Source organism: Tursiops truncatus, chromosome 14, assembly GCF_011762595.2.
Source record: "Tursiops truncatus isolate mTurTru1 chromosome 14, mTurTru1.mat.Y, whole genome shotgun sequence".
Classification (NCBI taxonomy): Eukaryota; Metazoa; Chordata; class Mammalia; order Artiodactyla; family Delphinidae; genus Tursiops; species Tursiops truncatus.
In genome coordinates this window covers 18,919,584-18,945,656 of record NC_047047.1, presented here as the reverse complement: position 1 = coordinate 18,945,656, position 26,073 = coordinate 18,919,584, and the positions used below count along the sequence as shown (strand labels likewise).

The following is a 26,073-nucleotide window of genomic DNA, read 5'->3' as shown; positions in this document are numbered from 1 at the left end:
AAATGAACGAGGGAGAAAGGACAGGTGGAGTCAGAATGATGTGATGTGAGAAAGGCTTGACTGGACATTGCTGGTTTTGAAGGTGGAGAGGAACCCTGAGCCAGAAATAAGAGCAGCCTCTAGATGACAGAGAAGGCAAGGAAACGGATTCTCCCCGGAAGGCACCAGAAAGGAACCCAGCCCTGCTGCCTCCTTAATTTTAGCCCAGTGAGATCCACCTGAAACTCCCAACCTTCAGAAATGTCAGACAACAATGTTTTGCTGTTTAAAGTCACTAATTTTGTGGTAATTTCTTACAGCAGCAATAAGAAAATAACACACCGAAAAAACAAGTTGAGACAGTCTTACTTCAGAATGACCAGAAAAAGCATGGGGAAGGAAGAACTAGCCCCAGGGAATAAATTAAATGAAGAGAGGGAAACCAAAAAGTCAATTTTCTTTAAGAATATATGCCCCGTGACATAACAATTACATGACTGAACTGTGTGATCTGTCCGTCTTTCTCAGTGGAAGTTCCCTACAAGGCAGATCTGGAACCTGGGCCCTGTGTTTCTGTTGAACGAGTCATGCTTTTTCTGATTCTGAACAGAGGTCATATCTGAAGTCCAAAGCCAGAGATTTGGGGCTCCTCAGGGTGATTGGTTGTTTTATGAGCCTCAGCTGTTTTTCAAACATTTTTTGAAACATGGTTGAAAAGGCAGGTCTCTATGAAGGCTGTAGTCTTTTGTAGCATGGAGATTGAGTGGGCTGTGATGGGAAGTAGTAAGGCTTGGAGGGTGGTCGGATGTAGTGAGAATCGGGGTGTGATCAGATGTAGTAGGAATTGGGGTATGATTGGATGTAGAGAGCATCTAAAGCTGGAGAACCAGGTTGGGGCCAGCCTGGGGGACTCTGGATACCATAAGAAATGGGTTACATTTTATGCCAGTAATCAGTAAGAGATGATAAAGATTTGAACTTTGGCAGTGGCAAAGGGATTAGGAAGGAAACAAATTGGAAACCAATTGCAGTTAAAGGCGACAGAATTTGTATATAAACTGAATAAGAATCTTAGTTTCCTATCCTGGGTAAATAAGAGATTGGATGTGTCATTAGCTGATAGTGAAACTAAGCAGGAAAAATATGTGAGGGGAACCTTTTTTTTGGTGAAATCATAGCTTTGAGGTGACTGTGGGCCACCTTTTTGGAGCAATTCAACCAACTCAGAAAGTTACATCAAGAACGTAACAAAGAGATTGGGATAGTGGATGATTTGGGTATTTTCAACTCAAAGGTGAAAATAGTTAAGATCACAGCAGTGAATGAGATCGTCTAAGAAGGGAGTGTTGAGAATCTTTGCAATAACATACCTACTCAGGAGCAAGAAGAACTTTCCAGTGAAAAAAGCATTTAGAGCAACCTTGAACATCTCCAGCAGGCTGAATGGGAGAGCAGAAATGAAAGCTGAGGTGTAAACATGACAAAGGCTGAGTAAATATTAGGTTGGTTGCAGTGAGCAGAGAAAAGCAACTTTTCAGAGAGTCAAAAAAGATATATAAATCAGACCTGTAAATTGAGAGGAGAAACTCAGTGTGAGTGACTGGAGCATGGGAAAGAGAAGCAAAAGGAGGAAAATGTTAGTGATTTGATGATAATGGCAGGCCTGCGTGAAGAGCAAGTTACCAGGTAGGAGATGGAGAGAGGAAGATAGGGAATGTCAATTCCTACTGCTGAACTTAAACTTCAGGGACAGTGTTCACGACACAGCAGGGCTTTTTATACTGCAGTTCTGATTATGTGAAGGGGCTGGACTCCAAGGTGAATTCCCCTCCTCTGTTGTGAGGGTGTGAGTGGCACAAGGCCTGGTAGCCAGATGCTTGCAGGCAGGAAGGCTCGTTACCTATTGGGTTGTCAGCATCGTATTTCCTACTGAGGTCAGTACAGGGGAGGGAGGGGCTTGTCCCTGCCTTTGAGAATCAGAGGATATAATTGGGGAGGCAAGCTCTTCACAGAGAGCAGTTTTAGTATAATCAAACTTGAGACTAATTCTTCTTTTAAATTTATTTATTTTATTATTTATTTTATTTTTGGCTGCATTGGGTCTTCATTGCTGCGCTCGGGCTTTTCTCTAGTTACGGAGAGCGGGGGCTACTATTTGTTGCAGTGCGCGGGCTTCTCATTGCGGCATCTTCTCTTGTTGCAGGACATAAGTTCTAGGCACGTGGGTTTCGGTGCTTGTGGCTCACGGGCTCTAGAGCGCAGGCCCAGTAGTTGCGGCACATGGGCTTAGTTGCTCCACAGCACATGGGATCTTCCCAGACCAGTGCTCGAACCTGTGTCCCCTGCATTGGCAGGTGGATTCTTAACCACTGCGTCACCAGGGAAGCCTGAGACTAATTTTTAAAACTAATATATTAAGATTTCAGAAGAGAGGGAAGATCATATTAGCCTATGTGATGTTGGTCAGAGAAGGCTTCCTGGATCATTGAACTTGACCTTCGGCAAGGTACAGAGAGAGATGAAGTAGGGTGAGCAAAAGCGTAGAATAGGGCCTTTTGACCTTGACCCTCAGGTCAGGAGTTGCCGATCCCTGTCTGTATTGTCTTAGCAAAAGGGTACCTGTTCATGGGGATTGCAGACCTTCAGGAATAGATGGACCTGCAGGGAAACAGACAACAGATTATTTCTGGCTCTCAATCTGACAAACTGGGTGATTATGGGAGATGAACTTAACTTCTCTGAGTCTCGTGTCCTCATCTGTAAAATAGGGGTCACAAAATTGTATCTTACACACTGACCTCCATGCACCTTGTTCTCCCTTATCTTGTATAAATAGGTGCACGTTTTCCTTTCCATAAGTATCCAATTCTATAGGCAGACCCCCGCTTTGTCTCATTCTCCTCCAGTTCATCTTCCAAACAGGTGCCCAAATGCTCTTCATAAAACATCTGTCCAGTCATCAGTCACCTGCCTAAAGCTCCCTCCATTGCCTAGAAGGGAAAGTCAAAGTTATTCCATCTCTGGCTCTGACTTCCATATCTAGCTGTTATTACCTGCTGACCCTCTCCTTACACAGTCTTAATGAACCGCTTGCCAATCACCAAATACCCCAGGCTCCTTGGACCAGGCTCACATTTTTCCTTCTTGCTGGAATGCCCTCCCTCTGCCCTTGCCATTTCCTTCTCTCCCACCTTAGGGTCTACCTTATGTAAGACTTTGGACTTATATTGTTTGTTTGTTTTCCTATTTTTGATCAATCTGAAATATATTCCAATTTCTTTTTTTATAATTTTATTGGAGTATAGTTGATTTACAATGTTGTGTAAGTTTCAGGTGTACAGCAAAGTGATTCAGTTATACATATACATATATTCATTCTTTTTCAGATTCTTTACCCATACAAGGGTAAACTCTACAGAATATTAAGTAGAGTTCCCTGTGGACTTGCATGGTTGAAGCATTTCCTGAATAACCCCTAGGTCTACAAACCCTCCCACCCAAAAATAATGTCCCCCGACTTTGTGCTTCCACTCCAGCTGGCAGAGGCTCTTACTGCAGCACGATTTATATTTCACTGTATTTGCTCCGTTATTGGCTGGCTCATCCAATGAGATTGAGGGTTGCTTGAAGGCAGAGATGATGTCTCTTTCTTTTCTTCTGCTTGACTTCGCAAAGCCTGCTGTGGTGATTAATTGAATGTGTTAAGCAAGTGAATGAAGCCAAAGCCAGGCAGTGTCCTCTCACTGACTCTCCTCTTCTGGCCCCAGGTTGGGCTGGGGCAGAAATGTACAGCTGGATTTCTTAGAGTGACTTTTGCCATCTTTGTTCTCTTCACCTAGAGAAGCAAGAGATAGGAACAAATCCGGAGACTTGCTTCTCACCTTCCTGAGTTATACTTTGGAACCCCCATTCAGGAACCCTGTCCTGCCTGGCCTGGTTAGATGGGTTCAGTGTGCCCACAGCAGACCCCTTGGCTGGGAGCAAGAGTCTGGTTAGGCAGGTCCCTGAAGGCTTTTTGGGGGGACTAGATTGGTGAATGCCTTTTCCACTCTGATGTGCTGTACTCAGGCCAACGCCTTAATCCTGTGTTGCTGACCCCCTTTCTCATGTCTGTAAAAGGGAAATAACTTGATACCATTGTCAAGTTCAGGGACTCTGACTCTAACTGCTCTTGTGTCTGGGTAAATCTCAGGAGCAGGACTGGCCTCAGGCAAAACACTAAAGTCAACCAAGGCTGAGTTTCCAATCTCCTTTCTCCAATCTGCTGTCTACCCTCAGTATCAAATTGTGTTTTCTCTTCTATTGTAGCCTGTTGCTTGTAAAGCACATCTTCTGCCAGAGTTCTATGCTGGAGGAGAATTCAGCAAGCTTATCACGTCAGCTTTTCCTACATCCCTCTTAAAGTGATTTTAACTTAAATTTGGAAGGCTGCTTCATTGACTCTCAATTATCTGTAATTATAATAATGGCCTTTTCCACTGGTAGGATTACAGAGGGTGCAATTGTGTTATATATTTTATATATACAGACTTTGTGTGTGTCTCTGTGTAGGGCCTGGACACAGACGCCAGGTTCAAATACTGGCTCTGCTATCATTGGCTGTATGACTTAGGCAAGCTACTTATTCTCTCTCTTAGCTTCTTAACTTCAGTTTTCATCATCTGTGAAATGGAAACAAATGGTTACCCATTTTTAAGGTCTGTGGTGATCAATAAATAAGCATCATGTCGGGTTTTGTTGAATATGCCCTGGAGTTAGTCTGCAGGAGTTCAAACCTGACTTTCCTGCTTTCTGTCGTGTGACCATGAGGTAACTACTGAACCTCCTTGGGCCTCATTTACTCACCTATAGAATGGGAATGATAATAGTACCTACCTCATAGGGTTTTGCAAGGATATAATGAGAAAATGCATGTAAATCTTCTTAAGAAACTGCACAATTAATACTCACACATTCAACTCTTCTTGTATTATTCTAAGCATTGTGAGAATTGAATGAAATTAGAAACGTTGAAAGTGTCTTAGGCACTATTCAGGTACCTAGGATTCCCTTGAATGTAAACTTCTCTAAGAATCCTGGATATAAAGAACTACATGAATTTTATCCTCCTTCTGTCACCCTTATAACTTTGCAGGGGGAGGGTAACAGAAGATGGTCATTGTGTGTGCACATGTCTGCATTTAGGGGAAAGAATCTGCGAAAAATATGACCCACTTGATTTCAGCACCCTGAGTGGCCAGGAACACGTGCTTTTGGTGTCAGATCACAGGGTCTCACTTGTACCCAGAATATTAATGAATAATGATAGTAATTTGGCCTCTCTAATTAAAAAGTGTTAAAAAAAAAACCCTCTCAAACTGTTTACTTCTATAGATTTGCAAAAGGTGATGATATGAGGAGACTATATATATATATGTATATTGTCTTTAAAGAAGGCAAAACAAGTGTACTAGCCTGTGGACAATGGTTTGAGGAGCAAAACTTCACCTCGTCATCTCTCACTCTGGAACCATGGGCGGCACCGCACCCTTCAGGCCTTGTTCTGGATCTAATGTGTCCTGGTACATACAAGGTACAACTCCCACAAGAAGTATATTCACCTAAAGAGTGCTGTTTTCTTCCAAGTAGACCCTTTGGGAGTTTTGCCCATATTCTAGACATACTGCCTCCAACATGTTTTTTGCACCGATTCTTTGTGAATTCCATTAAAAGTCTTGGATGCATTCTTTGGAACATTCTCAAATTTAGTAACTCTTTAGTCCCTGAGGATAGACTGGGTTTTTGGAAAAGTTACATCTGGCGAAACGATGAATGATGTAACAGAATTTAGGTAAATATAAATACATGAAAGGATGAGGAATCAAAAGGTCCTTGCCTTTGAAGAACATCACTGGAGAAGTACTTGGGAAATGATGGGAGTACAGAGGGCCTCACTGAACAGAAGCAAAGAGTTTCAGGACTGGGGTACTTGACACCATTCATGTCCTGGCCTACAACCTGACAAACACCAGAATATTACCATATTCGAGGGGTTAGCAAGCTTTTATTAAGAGCAGTAATATTTTAGACTCTGTGGAACAGATAATGTCTCACATTAACCATTCTTAACTCGAAGACCATATAAAAACAAGCCATTGGCTACATTTGGCCCATGGGCATAGATTGTTACTCATATTTCATCACTAAATATTGCCAATGAAAAAATGTACACCTATATATCCATATGTATAATATATTCTACTGTGAGATATAGGTATTAAGCTCTTCAAAAGTTAGAAATTTCCCTAGGCTTCAGGGAATGTTAAAACAATAATCATAACTATCACTTACTTAACTAAGAGCATTTTCATAGATGAAAAGACCCAAATATCTTCATAGCTCTCTCCTTTTCTCTATGTGTACACGCACAATATTATTGGTGTTTCCACAATGAGTATGTTTGCTAAACCTGGATCCCATGGGGAAAAAAAATGTGGAGCCTATTAGAGGCAAAAGGCCACAGTTAGGTAAACAGCTATCCTGGAAGGCACACAGCTAAACAGAAACAAGATGCACAGAATTTCCTCATGACTTGTTTTTCTCTGGGACTATTCGTCAGAAGGCCGTCTTTATTACATAGCAGATTAAAGGTCAGGCTGACTGGCCATTCACCCAGATGACTGATTCAGCTAGGGAAAAATGTGACCCACTGAGGATGACAGCAAAAACAGTTCTCTTGTAGAAAGTTGCTAAGCTGAGGCACACGTGAAGGGCATTGTGGAGCTCAATCTATTCCTTCGAGCATTGGTTATGAGCATGACCTTGGCTGGGAGCTGACCTGCGCTTTTGCAAGCACAGCTGCTCCTTCCATCTAGATGTGGCTATGGTCTCCTGAGGGTGTGCAGATGAAACCAGGATGCATCTGGGGTCCAAGCCTGGCCATGGTGCTGGACTGTGATGGCAGCTTCTGTTGCCCAACAAGGTGGAGGTGGCTTCTTGAAGGTCACCTTGGAAGACACGGGACTCCATGTGGCAGGGCTCTTTCAGAGATGGTTCCCAGATCACATGAAATAACTCTGCTGCTTACCCTCTGGCACAGCTCTGCCCTATTCTCTGGGCATCATAGAAATGTGTTTGATTTCAAAGCTGAGCAAAACACTGGTATGTTTGCAAGTATTGGTGGGGCTTGTGGCCCATAGAAGGAAGGGGATGCAGGGCACTCCACAAGGGACTGTCCATCTTGGGGGAGACTTGTAAAAGCTTTGGTTATCAATGAAATCAAGAGGCTTTGGCTGTGTGTGTGTCACATAGGACAGAGGTAAGAAAATGCTCTCATAGCTGCAGTTATGATGCTCTCACTTTTGAAGGAGAGTGTATCCACTGGGTTGATGATGTTGGATAGCCAGGAAAAAGTTTTCATAGGTGTTGTTATACAAAGGAGAACTTGAAGCAGATATCAGGAACCAGAGTATGAAGGCAGGTAAAGAAAGTAGAACAAGGATGAGTGTAAACACATGGAAGGGGAAGAGGGGTTTGGAGACTATCAGAGTGTGCTGCTACACAAGGATGGCTTTGTCTACATTGTTGAATGAGCACGAGGTCTCGGTCTTCTCCTCTGTGATGACTGAGGGACCTGGATTGCCACCTGGTTTGGGCAAGAAATGGGTAGGGAAAGCCTTGGAAAAGGGGAGCTCTGATCTGCACCCAAACAAGCTGGGACTTGGACATTAGGGGGAGAATTGAAGCTTCACGAGAGAACGTAGGGAAGAATGCAAGAACAGATCTGAACTGAAGAAAGGAAGAGCTGGTAATGGAGGACAGGTAAAATGGGGCAAGCAGATTTGAGGGACTGAGCCTAGAAAGATTCTGGGAGGCAATGGAAATGGGAGGAGGAAGAATTTTTATAGATGCTTGAGGGCTGGGAAGGAGGTGATAAGGCTATGGGGCTGGTTTGAAGGTCATTTCTTCAGTCTTTTTCCTTGTGTAGCCTAGGGTCAGAGTCAGGTCATCTCCCCCACCCCCATACATATTACTCTAGTCTACCTGGGAGCCCTCTGAAGTTGTGAAACCGGTTTCTGGGGTTTCTCCTCCAGACAACGGCCCATTGCAGTGACCAAGCACAGGTTTCTTCCAAGGATTCCCCCGGGAGGACCAGTACCTTCCGTTAGATATACCCTAGGTTTCTGACTGGGCTACCTGTGCACACTGGTGGAGCCCAGGGTGAAGACTCGCAAGGGGTTAGGTGGAGAAGTAGTGAAAGATGAAGTGGAAGTTCGAGGAGAATATAAGTGTAGATGAGAGACTGCAAAACTGATCATCTGGTTTAGTTCAAAGAAGCCCAGAGAGTGGAGAGTGATCCTCTAGCTTCAGGAAGGGGTGATTGATGGGCTATACTGGGACGTAAGACACATGGCATCACAGACTCATATTTGCTTCTTTTGACTCTGTTCACCAGCAAACTTAGCATGGGTAGTGGAGAACATCCTAGAAGTCATTCTGGGTGTCTGTTCCCCTCTCTTTCCACCTTCCTGTCCTCCTTTTACTTTTATTTTATTATTATTTTTGTCTCAGAACTTAACACTGTTAAATAGACCTGGGAGGGGCACGTGGTTTTCTAGGCTACGGATATGTGCCCCTTCCTGACCTACTTAATTTTGTTGATGGCACTTGTGCCGTAAATACCACAGTATGATAGCCTTCCCATTTCCTGCTATGAAGTTGCTTTGGCATATTTGACAGGTCTAATAAAACTGACCGTTTTTTTCTGCCCAGGTTTTCACCTAAACTAGGGCTTTGCAATCCTTTTTTCGTAAAGGGCTATATAGTAAATATTCTTGGCTTGTGGGTCCTGTGGTCTCTATCATAAATACTCAACTCTCCCCTCGTAGTTCAAAAGCAGTCATAGACAATATATAAGTGAATAGGCAGAGATGTGTTACAGTAACACTTTATTTACAAAAACAGGTGGTCAGAGGAAGAAAAGACAGAAGAAATTTTAGATAAAGATGACAGAGCTTACAGAAAACTCCCTACCCTTAAATATTTCCCCAACAGCTTACCTGGGGAGCCTGAAGTTTCTACACTGTACATTTTTCCTTCAAGTTCTTCAAGACTTGGGAATATCTTAATTGGGTTAAGGTGTTATGTTAGGAGGGATAGATTAGAGAATATTTTCCTAGGAGGAGAAAATACTACTTTAGTGAATACTGTGATCAATTAGCATCCTTTGTTGGGTTAACAGTGATAAGAGGGTATAGGACTCAATAGAGGTAAGTGCAGGCGGGGGCAGGAGATAAGGAAACATCCAGGATAGGGAGGCTGCCCTGGAACCACATTCATACCTGTTGTGTGTGAAATCTTGTACAGGGAACCAGAGGGGCCACGAGGATGAATAAAACACAACCATTATTCTCAAGGAGGTTGGAATTGAATTGAAGATGTACAATATCTATGTGTATCTGCATATTTAATTCTGTGTGTACCCATCCATCCATCTGCACATACCACAAGTAATGAATTAAACAACAGTTTGAGGAAAGTAGCCACCAGTAAGGCAGGTAGTAAGCCTGAAAAGGTTTAGAAGAGAGATCTATTTTTTTTTTTTTTTTTTGGCCTCTCCTGTGGCGGAGCACAGGCTCTGGATGCGCAGGCTCAGCGGCCATGGCTCACGGGCCCAGCTGCTCCGCGGCATGTGGGATTTTCCCAGACCGGGGCATGAACCCGTGTCCCCTGCATCGGCAGGCGGACTCTCAACCACTGCGCCACCAGGGAAGCCCAAGAAATCTATTTTTATTGGCCAGTATGCATGGGACGTCTTCATGGACTTGTGGACCTTGAACTGAACCTTGGCTGATTGCTAAGCATTTAATTGGTGCAGGCACCTCCCCCCAAAGAAAACAAACCCTGGAGTATAAAGTGGAGGACGTAGGGATTTCTATTTCCCTCATCAAGTTGGAATTCTGTGCAAAGAGGGCTGAAGTCACAGGTTCAGTATTGGTTAGGATACTTAGAGTCCTTCCTCCTCACTGTGGTTATGGCCTTGACTCCACCCCTCCACTTGTCATCTTGAAATGTCTAAGACCAGGCTACGGAGAGTGGCTGTACTCATTTATTATCTGGATCTTCTTCAAACCTTCCCTGGGTGTTTCAGTGCATCCCTTCTTCACTGCTAGAGCCAGAACCTGAAGCTCTGGCTCCATTCATAGGCAGCGGGGGATTCATCTCACATATACGAAGGTCAACATGTTTTATATGGAAATACGTTAAGATTTTATTTACTTACATGAGACTCTGAGAGACCAAATAGTAGTGGAGAGTAATAACTTAATTTCTCAGTGAATGGTTGGAGGAAACAAAATCTCAGAAGGTCTATAGTAATGAAAAGGGTATTACATTCATTGCATGATTTTAGATAACACATGCTAAGTCCCTCCTATCCTTTTCACACAACCACATTATTGATGAACAGGCATCAAGAAGGCATTAGGTGATGCTTTATTGCATTATTTTAAGCCACTGAGTTTTTTATATATGAAGGGTATAGATTTATGCTGAGTGATTCAGTTACAAAGCAGGCACATCAGTTTGTTCATGAATGTGAACTAGCGATTACCTTCATCAGAGTCACCAGGGCAGACTGATCATTTTAATTTGGGCAGAGGCATGCGAACAGTTATTGGCTAGTGGTGTGTGTGTACCTGAGAACACAGGCTGCTCAGCATCCCTGAGGAGCCCTAGGAATGCAGATTTGTGTCCTCACAGGTATGTAAGTACCAGCAAGGGTACAAAGACTGGTGGGATTAAGAAGAAACTGTTCCCCAGCACCATGTGGCAAGATGTTGTATAGGTTTCATTTGGTCTTAGCTTCTGAAAGCTGATTTGATGATAAACTGTGGAAAGGATGGCATGGAGGACATATACTTGCTTGCAACTCCAGATTGTAGAACTTGGGGCCCTCCTAGCTTGTATGACTAGTTTATGACAAGTTGAATGGTGTTCTACTTTATATTGCATAAAGGCAATTTGTGGGATTTAATAAATTCAAAAAATTAGAATTGAGTACCCGTGATCCCAGCTATGTACTAGGTGGAGTGAAGGCCTCTGTCCTGCAAGAATTCACAGTCTAGCTGGGAAAATGAAGTGACTTTTTAAGCAATACCGACTTATACTTGTGGTTTGTAGAATGAAGGCTGGAAAGGCATTCAGATGAGGAGGTGTCCGAGAAGGCAAGGAGAAACAGTGTCCAGGAGTGTAGAGCTAATGCTGGTGACACTGGAGAGGTAATAAATCATGCCTTGCTGGGGACCTTTCAGCAAGCACATGGCCATATGTAAACAAGCACCGTACCATTATCCCTAACCCAGAAAGTCCACTTCTGACAGAAGCAAAACTGCATGCCTAAAGATGTATGTTACTCTGTTTTTAGTAACAGCAAACACTGGAGAGTCCTTTAAATGTCTGGCAACAGGGAATTGACTTGCCAAATAATAAAGCGAAAACATTTGGTGATTTTATTCTGTTATAAAAATTGACTACAAGTATACAGACACTGGAAATATTTGCGATATAAGAGATTAAGCAGTAACGAAAGGGTACATACTGAGATTGTAACTTTATAAAAATTGTAACTGAAGGATGCAATAATCACACATAAAATTGACCTCCCTTTATTCTCTGTCACTGCCTCCATTTTATTTCCTTTGTAGTAATCTTCATGATGTGAACTATAAAAATGCATTTACTTGTCTGATTTAAATATAAGCTTCTCTAAGGAATATAAATCATGCTTAACTTGATCTCCTCTGTATCTTCACTATATGGTACATCTAAGGTACTCAATATTTGAATGGCTGAATGCATCAGTGATTGATATTATTAAAGTATTTATTTGATAGTGACCTTTAAATAAAATGCACAGTATGAAAATAATATCTCTCAAATCCTTGCTGGGTACTGGGTTAATAACAGTAACCATTTTCATTTCAACCTTATCACCAGTATGTTTGTTTGTTTGTTTCTATCAGCATTTTTTTTTAATAGTAGGTCATTGTTGGTTATCTATTTTAAATATAGCAGTGTGTCCATGTTAATCCCAAACTCCCAATCTATCCCTCCACACCATTCCCCCGGTAACCATAAACTCATTCTCTAAGTCCATGAGTCTGTTTCTCATACTAAGTGAAGTAAGTCAGACAGAGAAAGACAAATATCATATGCTACTGCTTATACGCAGACTCTAAAAAAATGATACAAATAAACTTATTTACAAAACAGAAGAATTTTTAATTGAAATATAGTTACTATACAATACTATATAAGTTACAATACAGTGTACAATACAATACTATATAAGTTACAATACAATACAGTGTACAATACAATACTATATAAGTTACAATACAGTGTACAATATAGTGATTCACAATTTTCAAAAGTTATACTTCATTTATAGTTATTATAAAATACTGGCTATATTTCCTGTGTTATACAATATATCCTTGTAGCTTATTTTATACCTAATAATCTGTACCTCTTACTCCCCCACCCCTATCTTGCTCTGCTTCCTCTTCCTTCTCCCCACTGGTAACCACTAGTTTGTTCTCTATATCTGTGAGTACCAGTTTGTGTTATCGTTGAAAAAATTGAGGCTCACAGAGGCAAAGCACCTTTCTTGGCTGGCAAGATGTAAACCCCAGGCTGCTTGCCTCCAGAGCCCAGCCTCTGGATCATCATATGATTTTTAAACATTAAAACATATAGAATAATCAAGAATGTCAGATGCTTCAGTGAGGTCCTTTAAAACAAAAGCAAGAAAAAGCGTTTCTCATTTTTTCCTCTCCTTCTGCGTCTTCATGCTGCCCCAGCTGCCAACCTCTATTAAGCCATCCTTCCCTGATCAAACTATCCCTGTTGTCTAAGCCTCTTCAGTCCTTCAGAGCCTCAGTTACTGGTAATCAGGTTGATAAACTCATCTCGGTCTGAGGCAGCTACATTTTTTTTTTTAACAAACATTAGCTCATTTTATTATCACCATAAGTAGCTACATTTTAAAAGGATTTCATAATATCTCAGAGTGAAAGAGAGACACTGTTGCAAACATTTTTGGGGACAGCCAGACCTTTCGGGCTCTGCTCCAATCAAGCTGTGAAGGTGGTCACTAAATCTACTCCTATGTCCATCTCTGTGGAAGTTCTTTGTCTTCTTAAGGTTGAATTCCTTTGGCATAACATCGGCTGCTTCTGTCTTGCCTCTCAGAGTTCAGGGAAGTGTATTGCTTTGTCTCTTACTGAATTAAAGAATTCTCCATCTGTAATATAGGAGGTATGTTTTGTAGAAACCTTGAAATTCTGTATCAGATAGGCATGTATATGTTAACATCATTTTGTGTCCTAATTGTATCAGTGCAGGTAACTGAATAAATCTTCAGATTGAGACCATAGCTCTCTTCATTGCTATGATCATCATAGAGAATAACATTTGCCTGGAATTCACGGCATCGTCTCTTGTCCTTATGGTTTCATATGACCTTGGTGATTGAAAATTCCATAAATTCCCTTTTAATAGTAAATAAGTTCATTTTATCCTCAAATTTATGATGATAATGAAATATTAACATGAGAAGCAAGTGCTTTATAAATCTCTGAATTGCTATTCTGCTTTATTTCAATAGTGTGCTCTTAAAACACCCATATGATACCTGAAGCTGTAAAAATTAGTGAAATGATAAAGTGGGTGTTGAATGCACTGAATATGTGCTGGTGTCTGGAACTGAACAGAACTGCAAATATTTAAGAATGTAATTTGATTTCCAGGACCAGAAAAGAAGAAAACATTCTTGTCTTTCTGATGTACCTCATATCACTTTGGAGTTAAATGCCTAAATACTATAGCTGAGATTTTTAATGTCTAATTAAGGAGCAGCCTTCCAGGTATTTTTGGCTTTTCTTGTAAGTGTTCAAACAAGACTATGGCATTACTGAGACAGAGCTACTTTCTGTCTGTGATGTCCACACAAAACCAAATTTTTCTTAAAGACAGATATCATAAAATATCAATTATATGTGGAATCTAAAAAATGATACAAATGAACTTACTTACAAAACAGAAACAGACTCACAGACATAGAAAACAAACTTATGGTTACCAAGGGGAAAGCTGGAAGTGGGGAGATAAATTAGGAGTTTGGGATTAACATATATACACTGCTATATATAAAATAGATAACCAACAAGGACCTACTGTGTAGCAAAGGGAACGCTTCTCAATACTCTGTAATGACCTATATGGGAAAAGAATTTTAAAAGAGTGGATATATGTATATGTATGGCTGATTCACTTTGCTATACGGCAGAAAGTAACACAACATTTTTTTTTTTTTTTGAGGTGATATCTCATTGCGTTTTTTTTTTTTTAACACCTTTATTGGAGTATAATTGCTTTACAATGTTGTGTTAGTTTCTGCTGTATAAAAAAGTGAATCAGCTATATGCATACGTATATCCCCATATCCCCTCCCTCTTGCATCTCCCTCCCACCCTCCTTATCCCACCCCTCTAAGTGGTTGCAAAGCACGAAGCTGATCTCCCTGTGCTATGTGGCTGCTTCCCACTAGCTATCTATTTTACATTTGGTAGTGTATATATGTCAATGCCACTCTCTCACTTTGTCCCAGCTTACCCTTCCCCCTCCCCATGTCCTCAAGTCCATTCTCTACATCTGTGTGTTTATTCCTGTCATGGACCTAGGTTCATCAGAACCATTTTTTTTTTTTTTTTAGATTCCATATACATGTGTTAGCATACAGTATTTGTTTTTCTCTTTCTGACTTACTTCATTCTGTATGACAGACTCTAGGTGCATCCACCTCACTACAAATAACTCAATTTCGTTTCTTTTTATGGCTGAGTAATATCCCATTGTATATATATGCCACATCTTTATCCATTCAACTGTCAATGGACACTTAGGTTGCTTCCATGTCCAGGCTATTGTAAATAGTGCTGCAATGAACATTATGGTACATGACTCTTTTTGTATTAAGGTTTTCTCAGGGTATATGCCCAGTAGTAGGATTGCTGGGTTATATGGTAGTTCTCGTTTTTTAAGGACACTTCATACTGTTCTCCATAGTGGCTGTATCAATTTACATTCCCACCAACAGTGCAAGAGGGTTCCCTTTCCTCCACACCCTCTCCAGCATTAATTGTTTGTAGATTTTTTGATGATGGACATTCTGAGTGGTGTGAGGTGATACCTCATTATAGTTTTGATTTGCATTTCTCTAATGATTAGTGATGTTGAGCATCTTTTCATGTTTTTGTTGGCAATCTGTATATCTTCTCTGGAGAAATGTCTATTTAGGTCTTGTGCCCATTTTTGGATTGGGTTGTTTGTTTTCTTGATATTGAGCTGCATGAGCTGCTTATATATTTTTGAAATTAATCCTTTGTCAGTTGTTTTATTTGCAAATATTTTCTTCCATTCTGCGTGTTGTCTTTTTGTCTCTTTTATGGTTTCCTCTGCTGTGCAAAAGCTTTTAAGTTTCATAGGTCCATTTGTTTATTTTTCTTTTTATTTCCATTTCTCTAGGAAGTGAGTCAAAAAGGATCTTGCTGTGATTTATGTCATAGAGTGTTCTTCCTATGTTTTCCTCTAAGAGTTTTATAATGTCTGGCCTTATATTTAGGTCTTTAATCCATTTTGAGTTTATTTTTGTGTATGGCGTTAGGAAGTGTTCTAATTTCATTCTTTTACATGTAGCTGTACAATTTTCCCAGCACCACCTATTGAAGAGGCTGTCTTTTCTCTCTTGTATACTCTTGCTTCCTTTATCAAAGATAAGGTGACCATATGTGCGTGGGTTTATCTCTGGGCTTTCTATCCTGTTCCGTTGATCTATGTTTCTGTTTTTGTGCCAGTACAATACTTTCTTGATTACTGTAGCTTTGTAGTATATTCTGAAGTTCAGGAGCCTGATTCCTCCAGCTCTGTTTTTCTTTTTCAAGATTGTTTTGGCTATTCAGGGTCTTTTGTGTTTCCATACAAATTGTGAATTTTTTTGTTCTAGTTCTGTGAAAAATGCCATTGATAGTTTGATAGGGATTGCATTCAATTTGTAGATTGCTTTGGGTCATATAGTCATTTTCACAATGTTGTTTTTTCCAATCCAAGAACATGGTATATGTTTCCATCCATTTGTATCATCTTTAATTTCTTTCATCAGTGTCTTATAGTTTTCTGCATACAGGTCTTTTGTCTCCTTAGGTAGGTTTATTCCTAGGTATTTTATTCTTTTCTAACACATTTTAAATCAACTATACTCCAATAAATTTTTTTTAAAAATAAAAAATAATAAAACCCAAAATAAAATAGATCAACAGCAAGGAACAAAAAACAGACAAATTTGATAGCTACAGTGTTCTGTTCATGAGGAACTTCGAGCTGTGTGGTGTTTTTTGGTACATGTGTTTGATTGAAAACATCTTGCATTTTTAAAAATCACAATGTATTTTTATGAGGACTCCACACATTCTTGATTTTGTCACTTTTATCTCTGCCATCAGTGTCCCTGGAATATCTCTATCTGTTTTTGGTCAGCTAAGGTGATGATTAAAGGGTTCAGGAATGGATGCCAATCATACAGATTTGGTTTAAGGAGCAAGTTCCTTTCTTAGGAGAATCAGCATCAGCTCTCCCTGGTAGTTTATTGTCTTTCTAAAACTGCTAATGATATTATTGTTTGATATATCTATTTACCCAGTGTGCCTCCAGAAGAGTGAAAAATATCATAGTCTTTGAGCATCCAGAAAATTGTTCTAATCATGCAATCAGAAAAGCATTATGAGATGGATATCTTACCTCTCCATGATGTGTTTACTTGATTCCCAGCCAGGAGTACTGATCATTTCTTTTTTGAGCCCTTAAAGCTCTTGTAGTCAGCAGCATACAACTTAGCTAAGGCTGCTAAGCTTCCTTCTTTCCCCCAAGATAACCAGTTTTTAAGGCACCTAAGTCAAGGATAGAAGACTTGGCCCAGTCTTTTTAGCTTTTACTTCCCCAAATCCATTATGCTCTCAGAAGTCATGGAGGAGGGTTTCCTTTCCTGAGAGAGTCTTGGGAAATTTAGTGCAATTAGCTCACCAAGGCGCTTTGCCACTTTACTCATGGCCTAGTCACTTTCACAAATCATAAATCAATCTAAATAGCCCAACATTTAATAGTTAATGATAGACTTTATTGTTTTTTGAGCCCCCAGGAAGACAACTGACTCTTGTTGCCTGAGCTAAGTTGTAAACAATTCAAGAGTGGAGAAAGCAGAGGCCAGCACCAGCCTGTAAATATTACCTATTTAGTTGATTCAAGCAGGTTTCAAAATTCTAGTAAATATAATCATATCACTCAATTTTGGTTTGCAGTCTCATAACACTGATCTATTAATGGTATATTGTTCATTTTTTTACTCCAATTAGTTTTTTTCTAATGTCTCATGATTCTATTCTACTATTCTCTTCCCCTCCTCCCCCCCTTAGGAAGACTATCATGCCAAATTTTTTTTTAAAAGGAGATAATATTGTGATTTGAAACATAGGACATTTTATTTCACCAAAGAGTTTCTGATATCGTAACATAAGAGCTGTAGTTAAAGAACAGTTAGTTGAAATCAATCATTAAGTACCTACTGTGTGCAGTAGCCTTGTACTGGTGTTGAAATATTCACTGGCATTTCAAGCTGCATTATTGATTAGGAGCTGCCTCAAGACTGAAACTTAGTGTTTGCTGCCAGAGTTCTCAAAATCACAATATATAAAACCATGTTCAGAGTCACCATGACGTCAATGAGTCCAGTGAGAAACACAAAGGCAAGCCAAAGGAAAACAAGGAAGATAGGAATTTGGATTGTGTTCATGACCAGTTTAAAATACAGAAGCCTGCCTTTGGAGATAGTGAAATCCTTAGCATCGTGTTGGAAATATTTTCAGAATGTTGTAGAATATAACACAAGGTAAATGAAATTCTGATTTTAAGTAGACTTAAACAGCAGGAGTACATTTCAGAGTGGAGGCTGCCAGGCTTTAGGATTTATAAATCAGTAAATTAAAGAGAATAAGTAATTGAAGAACTATTGGGAGTTGTCATTTATTTATTTTTGCTAAGTGTTGCTAGCACTATTCCCCTACTATGATTCTGTTGCGCAAGGAAGTCCCCACACTAGATCTGAGCCATAATAGAGTTTATTAAACAAAGGATGAAGAAACATTTCAAAGGATACAAAAAAAAATTTGTTTGTTTGTTTTTTATCACAATGTGGAAGTTACTGGTTGGCATCTCCCTCACACAAGAGCCCAGTTCTTCTCAGCCCCATCATTCCCAGGGACCTGCCTGGGGATCTGCCACCAGCATGTGCAGGAGACTGTGTGGTCTGGAGAGCCACCTCTGTGTCTTATACAAGCCATTACAGTATTCCCTTCTGTGCTTAGGCTGACACTCTTCTGCTGTCTGCAAGCCTTACCTCTAAACCATACTCAGGCTTCTCCCTGACTTATACTAGGCTCCCTTGAAACTCATACAAGTGCAAGAAAGTATTTTATCAGAGCTGGTGATATAATAGATTGTAGTTACTGCATTAAAAAAAAACCACTTTTATTATGGAAAATTTCAAGCATATCTTAAAGTAGAGCCTGTATAATGAACCATCATATAGTATCACACAGCTTCGACCATTCTGAACTAATAGCCAGTCATTTTTTCTATACCTCCACCCATTTCCCCTACCCTAAATAACTGTGAAGCAAATCCCAAACATATAATTTCATCCATAAGCATCTCGATATATGTGTGTGTGTGTGTGTGTGTGTGTGTGTGTCTGTGTGTGTATATATATATATATATATATATATATATATATATATATATATATATAGCTATGGACACTTAACTGAAGTATTACTAGGGTATTTTAAAACATTACATAAAAAACATATATAAAAGCTATGGATACTTTAAATAAAATAACTGAATTATTACTAGGGTATTTTAAACATTAACCCCTTAATATCATCAAATATTTAGTGAATTTTAAATTTCTTTCATTGTTTTACAATGTACATATATATAAAAATTCATTTAAATATTTATGGATATTTATATAATGGTTTATTTGTCTATTCAGGATCTATAAAGGTCTGACTTTTTTCTACTAGTTATCACCGTCAGGATTTTCATGATGGCATCCATGTGGTTTTATTTTACATGTTTGTCCCTTGGATTTCTGTAAATTGAGAATCGATCCTAAGGCTGATCATTTTCATGTTTTGTTGTTTTTGTTGTTGTTGTTGCTTTTGGCAAGAACGTTTCATAGGTAGTGTTCTGTCATTCTATCAAAAGATACATGATATATGGTTCTCTTTCTTTTTCTTATTTATAAATATTTTTATGTCAACAGCCATTTAATACTTGGTCTAGAGCCTTTATCTCATTGAGAGTGCTGGTATTTTCTTACTTTTCATCTTACAAAGATGCAAGCAAATATTACCCAAGATCTGATTCCTGGAGCATTTTAAAGTTTTCATGTTGTTGTCCTTATATAGTCATATACCAAACTCTTTAGCAGTTGTTCACTGCAATGGAAAAGTGTGACCTCAAGTCTCTGTCGCATACCAAGCAAGGATGATAAAAAGCAAACAATACCATCATCTGAAATCATCATTTCATAAAATGAAAGGTTTTCAACAGCAGAAATGGGAAGAACTTAAGATTAAAAGACAGAATTTTAAATTAAATACATATATCTTTCTCAAAAATTCATCACACCATCCTGATTTCACACGCCACCATGGACAGGGGCCACTGCATTCTGGACTCAAACAATGGACTAGAATGTAAGAACTATTGTTTAGCTCCATGACGTTAGTAAACATCTGCTAAAAGGTAATGTGAAAATTTGTCCAGCCAAATTACAGGACTAACAACTTTATCTTTAAGAGTATCTTTAACTTATTATGTATTCCAAATCACTATATGCAATCTTCAAAAGCTATTAAAAGGTTACTCTTTAATTCAATAAACATGTATTGAGCACCAATTCTATGTCACATACTTATTCAGGTGTTTGGAATATAAAATGCAGTAGAATACAAATATAACAAAGATTAATAAAAAAGCAGAGTGGAGACAATATTGAAATTGAGAACCTGCGTTCTTGCTCTCCCTCCAAGGAGCCTCCTCATACCCCTGGGCATTTAGTATCCTATGAATGGGTATAAAAAGGCATGTTTGTCTTTCTCTTTGAAAACTAAGTTACATAGTGAAAATTATCTGAAGAATCAAAGGTAAACTATAAAATATAAGAAACTACATGATAACTTTTGAAATTAAATCTGTGGTTTCTCATAGTATATATTCTCACTGTAATAGATTTAATATGTTCTTTCTTAAAAGCTTCAAAATGGGATTCTTTGCACTAATGATTTATTGAGGTCATCTTTGAAAGTATCCCTAGTATCACCATCTATCCATCTCCTTTTGCTGATAAGGAAACAATCCTCCAAATGTGACATGACTTACAGAATGGGTTAGTGGTTGAACCTCTTGATCTCCAGCTCTGTGCTGCTCTCCCTGTTCCACACTAAGGTTTCTTTCACATTAGGAACTATACACATACGCAGTGCATTTGAATCTCCCAGAGCATTAAGGCATAGTAGGGAGGCAGTCTTGTTTTGGAGAGCAGAAGTGAACAAAAAAGTGATACAAAAAGGCAGGTGGCCACAGGGCTCCTAGGGATTCTCTCTGCTAATCATGTACTCTACTTGCCCTACTGCTCCTAGCCCTGGCAGCCCTTCTCTTCTCCTTTGCCCTTTCTAAACCCCATCCTCCTGTCCTCTTGACATCAGCTTGGTGGGACTGATCAGTGTTTTGATTATAACTTTGTGTGCTGTTGACCTTGGCCAATCAGGCCGGCCTTGTATTACCAATTCTCACTCCTTGAAGAGAAGGAATAACATTGAAATGCTTGACCTGGGAACTTGAATTCAGTTCAGCTGTTTTGGCTGGTATAGTATGTTTTAAAAATCAAACTTGAATGCCTTTATAGTGGACTTGCATGTCCTCATTGGCTGAACACTCCCCCCACTGCCTACTGGATTACACCAGGCTTTTCTACACACTTTTCAGAACTGCCTGGCCCCTGAAAGCATTTGAGTTGACTACTGGTGGACTGACATCTTCCTGACAGACTGTGACAGGAAGATCTTGGGTTCTTTGGGGTAACAGACACTAATTTTCAGTTTACTATGGGTATCTTTAAAATCAAAAGCATTGCCTGTGGCATCTCTCTCACTGGTCAGAATTTAGTACTGATGTGGCCAAAATCACAATGCTTTGCATTCAATAATGAGTCTTAGGGAGTTCAAGTGAGAGTGTAGATGGAGGGGGAAAGAGTTCAGAAGAACCCAGTTAAAATACATTATTTTGTGTGCTCAAGAATCTTGAAGCAATGATTTGTTATTAACACCTTGCTTTTCTGATAGAAATGCCTACAGACAGAAGACTTAGTAATATTTGGTTTAATACAGAAGGGTCCCTTTATCTCATTTGTGAAAGGATTCTCCTGGATGTGGCACTCTCCAGGGAAGGTATAAGGTCATGCAACAGTGTATTTTCCCTTGGTCCCAACATCATTTTCGTTCAAATCCTCTTCAATACAGGTTGCCAATTTGGCCTGTTCCATCTCCAACAATGAAGAAGGGGTGAAATTAGTTCGGATGGCAGCCACGCAGATTGACAGCCTGTGTCCCCAGGTAAGCCTCATTTACTTTGTTTACAAAGCCTGATATTTCAGATCTTCTATGCTCCAGCCCTCATGTCACTCATTTCCTTGCCTTGCCCTCTTTCCTCTCACTAGAAAGTGCTACCCAACGTTCATGGGCCATTTCAGGTTCTGCCTTTCTCAAAAAGAACTTCAAACTATTCCAGTCTCTTCAGAATTACTGTGGCGATTATTCTCTTTTCCACTCCTATTGACTTTCTTCTATTTGTCTTGGACTGTTGTTTCAATGCTCCATATCTATTTACCTTTAGTGTCTCAACCACTAAATTATATGCTTGCGCATGTAGAACAAGACTTCTATTTCTGCCACATCTGTGCTAAGTAGGCTTTGTCCAGTAAGCACTTTTTGAAACCTATATCTTACAAAAAGAAGAAAAGCAAACAAAAATTAGTAGTAGTTGATAACCTACTTTAAGTTTCATGTTTTGATTGTCCTTCCAAACACTGGGAACCCACTTATCTGTGGAAGCTGCAGGGTCCAGGATTTCAACATGATCTTTGACCTGCTTGTTCCTCTGTCAAAGAGTGTGGTCAATATGTCCCTGGATTGTCTCTAACAAATAGGTCATCAATGCCGCTCTCACACTGGCTGCCCGGCCACAGAGCAAAGTTGCTCAGGACAATATGGATGTCTTCAAAGACCAGTGGGAAAAGCAGGTCCGAGTGCTGACAGAGGCTGTGGATGACATCACCTCAGTGGATGACTTCCTTTCTGTCTCAGGTAATCACAAACGGGCCCCTTACAAGGCAGCCGAAGGAAGAGAACAAGATGAGATGAGGAATATCTTTCAAATGTCATGGGTCTCTGTTTCAAGTGCTCTCCTTGGCCCTTTGAGCTGTCAATCATCTCTGCAACTGTAATTGTAACACCCTCTTGAAAATTCTTCTCTGCTGTGCACATTATTTCAAGACACTGAGCCAAAGCATTTGGGGGGAAAACACAAATTTCTGATCAAGATATTAGAAACCTGAACAGATTATTTAAGTAGAGTTAGGCTCCTTTTTACTTCCTGGAGTTTTTAAAATAGGATGGCCTTTGATGCATCTGAATCATCCATCTAAAAAAGGGTATGGGTTATGAGACTGGTTACGTTTAAAAATCAAAAAAACAATGAGTTATTCCAATTGGGCTGCATTAAGGTTTTTTCCCTCAATAAGTGAAGTTACCCAGGTTTGTGATAAGCTGGGAAGAAATGTTAGCCACAGAATGAACCCATTAGAAGGTACTTGGGAGTTATTGAGGCTTTGAGCACTTGACCATGAGGTTGTGGAAAGAAGTGAGAGAGAGTAACTAATCATCACTGGAAACTGTAACTTTCTTCTTTGTAAATGAAGCCAGACTGAAGGATGTTGGCGCATTTGAATAACCATGTAATCAATTTGACCTTTAACGGGGCTCATCAATGCTGTTTCAAATTTGGCTACCGCCAGCTAATGGGCCTTTTTCCAAACACATTTGACGAAACACACTTGGCCCAATTCACCTGGAAAAGCCTCTATGGGAGGCATGGGGGAGGAGGTCACCAGAAACCTCAGCTTCCTTGCGAGGCATTAAAATAACCAAGTGACGTTTGAAAATTCAAATTGACCAGGTGTTGACTCTACCCACAGGAATATGGAACTCACACCTGACAGCTCAGGTGTGCCCTAGCCTTGACCAGGACTTACTGAGATCTGAGAGGGAGGGGTTGCAGCACAGCTGGTGGGATCCAGACAGACAGGGCCTCTGACTGCAACGTGTGGAAGGGATTTCTGCAGGAGGCTTAAGTGTATTTAGAAACTTTTCTCTAGTTGCAGTCTTTCCTTTCACCAAGAAACTGACAATGAATTCCCACTGGGGGCTTGTGTTTAAAGCTTGTCTGAGAACAGCATAGTTGAATCTGTAGATCTGATGGATGATGGAAAAGCCAACTTTGAAATCATGGAGGACAGGGCAAGGCAGATGGGAAAAATGAGTGAACACATGCTCAGTATCTATAATTTGTCTGACTTTCTGCTATTTGGTTTAATTCACACCAAAGTTTTATAAGACAGGCATCACTATTCTGAGCCTTCCTTTGAGAAAAGTAAGGCACTGAGAGGTAGGTAACTTGGCAGAGGTATAGTTAAAATCCAGATATCCTCTTTCCAGAATCTATATAGTTCTCAGTAAGTCTAGATAGAAGGGAATTTGCCTTTGATGTTTCCAGTTTTCATTGCAGCTCCTTCCCCACCCCGTCAAACCTCGCCATCCCCTCTGGTACCACCATTCCACTCTCTCTTCCCTCTTGGAAACCTGTCTTATTCTTCATTCCCAAAGTGCTTTGTTTTTGATGACTTGTCAAAGCAACTATTCATTTAAACATACCCATATCCAGGGGTTGACTGATAAAGAACTCAATGTGTTGCCATTCCTGGGATTTTTGCTTCACTGATGCGTGAGTCCTAACAACATAAAAGATATGCAAGAAATGTATCTTTCATAAGGTTCTTAGAAATTGTTTGGATAGACACATTGGGGATTTGAGTGGTGGGGAACAGAAGGACGGACACCAGGACTGAGCATCTTTCTTGTATGTAGTCAGTCTTTGTCAAGATGACTATAGGGGTCCCCAAAAGGGGCAGGGGGACTCTCCAACCAGCCTCAGAACTCACACAGCAATCCTAACAGCACCTGGAAATCTTATGCTATTCCCCTTCTATCTACAAATGAATAGAAAATATCCATATACTACCTTTTTCAAAGAGGAATCATTTCAGAACTTAAAGCTTTCCCAACTTCTCCTTTTCTTTAAATGCATATATGAAAATTTCTGAGGGTAGAGAAAAGCAAGGTTAGGAGGTCTTATCTCAGACTGTTTCAGTAGTGCAAAGCTTTTCTTAATTTTCTTCCACCGGATATGCCTCTGCCACCTTTCTCCCTGCCATTCCTTTGTGCATCTCATTATTACCAGCAACAAGAAAAGGCTTTGGCTTCCGCTGATAACACTGTGCAGTCCAACCCCAGTGGTACAAGCGCTGCGGCATGCCATGACAGGAAAATGAACAGGCGCTGTCGGGGAGCCAGCCTTGGCAGGATCTGCTAGAGCATGCCTTTGGACTTGACAATCGGAGGCGGCAGGCACCTTTCCACAGATGGGCTTGACAAATAATGACACAGGCCACTCTGTCCTGCTGGTAGACTGTAGATACAGCCCGATAGTTGGGGAAACTACTTCTCATCTCCTCTCCGAGCTGGAGCCAAAACATCTGCATCAGTAAATTGCAAGGTTGGCCCAGGAGATATTTTGAAATGGCATTAATGACACTTTATGTATCAGTTTCTTCTTAAGGGAATATCTATTCTGGCAGGAAACTCTATTTTGAAAACAACAACAGAAAAGATTTTTTTTAAGGGATAGTTTTGTTTTGCTTTCTTTCTTTTTTTTTGCTACCTGAACTTGTGTGTCTGAGTGCTTAATTTGTCCATATGAAAAGCAGCAAGTTTGGGGAGCTACTAACATTACAGGAGCAAAACCAATTTTCAGATGTAGTCTGGGCTTATAAAAAAAATGAAATGGCTGTATGAGAACACTTAAACTTTTCCCACTGGGCAAAAACTAAAATTTTTAATAGTGTCTTAAATTGAACATCTTGGCATTAATCACATAACAGTTGAATTCTTGGGTTTGGCTCACAAAATAGCAGGCATCTAAGATCTGAAAAAGCTGTTAACTCAATCCCATAATGTCTAAAAGTTTTGTTTTGCTTTGTTTGCCTTTTCCTCTTTTACTTGTTTGGTTTTTTTTGACTCCAGGGTCTTGAGTTTGTTTCATTAAAAAATTCACAGACTGAACTTTGCTTTTGAATTTAGAAACTATAGCTTTAAAGCTTATAATAATCAGGTAGTCTGATCATCTGTGATTTTTTAACAAGATTATATCTTTCCTGAAATCGTAAGGTTGCAAAAATTCAAGGAAGTTTACCACAAGATACGTTGCAGTCAAATGTTTTATGATGTTTAAAAACCATGCTTTACATCCAGGCATCCAAAGTACCTAAGGGGTTTATCCCAGCAATGTAATCATCTCTGGAATACAGGTGCTTTTTATTATTACTTTCTCTTCTATGTTATTTTCTAGTTGGAACATCATTCCTCTATCTCCTTACTTAATGAATTCTTTCTCCTGAAAATACCGTAGGATAAAAATATATAATTGATTGTCCCTCTTCAATGGACATGTTTATTCAGGATTTCTTCTTTGATTGCCTGCTCTAAGGTGCTGTCAGGTATGAAAATATGAGTTAAGTGTGGATTCTGCCTTTGAATAATT

The 26,073-nt window shown here is 39.8% G+C and overlaps 1 protein-coding gene across 2 annotated transcripts in view; it reads left to right on the top strand.

Annotated features, from left to right (window-relative positions):
* The window catches only part of CTNNA2 (catenin alpha 2), a 1,042,487-nt gene that overhangs the window by 913,256 nt on the left and 103,158 nt on the right, over positions 1 to 26,073 (top strand). For both annotated transcript variants that reach the window (XM_019942095.3, XM_019942096.3), the window contains 2 exons: positions 21,660 to 21,752; positions 22,346 to 22,502. In XM_019942095.3, the coding sequence (XP_019797654.1) occupies positions 21,660 to 21,752; positions 22,346 to 22,502 (250 nt within the window). Of the gene's footprint in view, positions 1 to 21,659; positions 21,753 to 22,345; positions 22,503 to 26,073 lie in introns of those variants that run through there.